At 30.0% G+C, this 1,672-nt stretch overlaps 1 protein-coding gene across 1 annotated transcript in view; it reads right to left on the reverse strand.

Moving 5' to 3' along the window:
- The window catches only part of LOC108741510, a 16,589-nt gene extending 14,917 nt beyond the window's left edge, over positions 1–1,672 (reverse strand). Inside the window, exon 1 of the mRNA XM_018476333.1 lies at positions 1,468–1,672. Within this exon, the coding sequence (XP_018331835.1) occupies positions 1,468–1,549 (82 nt within the window). The 5' untranslated portion in view covers positions 1,550–1,672. The remainder of the gene's footprint in view (positions 1–1,467) is intronic.

Below are 1,672 nucleotides of genomic sequence, written 5' to 3' on the forward strand. Positions count from 1 at the left end.
ATACGTATTCAATATATATGGATATATATATATTGTATACGTGTATGTAAAGTGTACTTAACACTAACACGTAATTATGCATTCGACTTGTTTGTAGGTGATGCAAATTGATCAATTATTTTGCTGACAAGTACAAATGCTTTAATTTTATTGCAATTGGGCCAGTAGTTCATAGTTCCAACACGTGCTTGAAAATAATAATTATTTTAAAGGCAGAACATCACATGCATCGATGCTACAAAATAACAGCAATGTGGTAACCCAATTTTGAGTCCAGAGTTTCAGAAAGGCGATGAACTTCTTGTAATGTTAATTAATACAAAGTTAATTGTCAGTTACAGGTTATTATAACATAGCACCAATTAGATCAGGCACAATGAATTAATATCATCAGTGTTAATATTGAGTCTCAAGCAGTAATAAATAATAAAGAATAAAGAAAAACTTGTTAATGTTTGAAATTAATTTCGACACAATGCAGTAAAAAGATATCAATTTTTGAAAGAAACAAAGGCCTTCATCAAAAAGTGAATTATTGTTATTGAAATGATCGAATTAAGTAATTGTTACTTGAAACAAATTATCTACAGTTGTTTTAAAACGGAATATAAATAAGTCGTTATTTAACCCACTTGTTCTCATTTAATGTAATTTAAGAGTTTCTTGTTTAACAATAGAGTTTAAAATGTCGTAAAGTGCACATTTAACACTTCTGATGTTTAGTTTTATAGCTATCAAATACATCTATCAAATTAAGTACAGCCCTAATTTACAAACTGTACAAAATTGTATGAAATTCGTTGCGCTTTTGTTGTGATTCAGAGATCAGAATTAAAACTGAACATCTCGAGTATTTTTAACCTTGAGGTAATACGTTCGTGAATGTTTTAATTAACCAACCATCATTGCCAAAATAAGTAGGTTCTAGGTATGTTGCTCAAGACTTTGATGAGATCAGGGAACCATTTCTGATGTTATCAAAATCAGTAAAGATAAAATAAAAATGACTTATTAATCAGTAATCAAAAATGGAAATTAATGTTCATAGGGTTTTCGTAAAAGTCCACTTTTGGATAATACGATATAAGATATCTTTTTAAATAAAATGTAAACTAAAAGTTAATCAAAATGGTACTAGCTATGATACTACAAAAAAATGGCATTCATTATAAATATTAAAGTCAAATATTTCCGGATACCGACTACCTGCCGGTATATCCAAAAATCAATAAACCATTCGCAAAAATTTCGCTTTGTATCATTGTATTCAGCAGTCAATTTTTTAATATATCTATCTATGATAATCAAATGATTTCCTAGTTTAGTTTTTAAAAGTTTGCAGTTTGAATGAAGGCTAGGTGCATGAAATTGGTCAAAAGCTTTATTGATTTGAACCAAAAAGCTTGCCTCAAAAGCTCCAGGTACCTACATGACTTGGGGTACGGGTAGATTTGTAAACCCACTTACCGGGATGTCCTAGGACGATGGCAAAGATCGATAAGGAAACTAACACCACCACAAAACGAAACACAATATTTATTCTTTCCATTTTCGATTGTTCGTTGTTAATTCAAAAAATTATCAAGTTATAAGTTAATATTATCGTCGGTACAAGATGATCGAAGTTCGCAGGACTAATAAGCAAGTCTATATCGTATTCGAAAAGCTGAAA

This window comes from Agrilus planipennis, unplaced genomic scaffold (assembly GCF_000699045.2).
Source record: "Agrilus planipennis isolate EAB-ADULT unplaced genomic scaffold, Apla_2.0 scaffold212, whole genome shotgun sequence".
Taxonomy (NCBI): Eukaryota; Metazoa; Arthropoda; class Insecta; order Coleoptera; family Buprestidae; genus Agrilus; species Agrilus planipennis.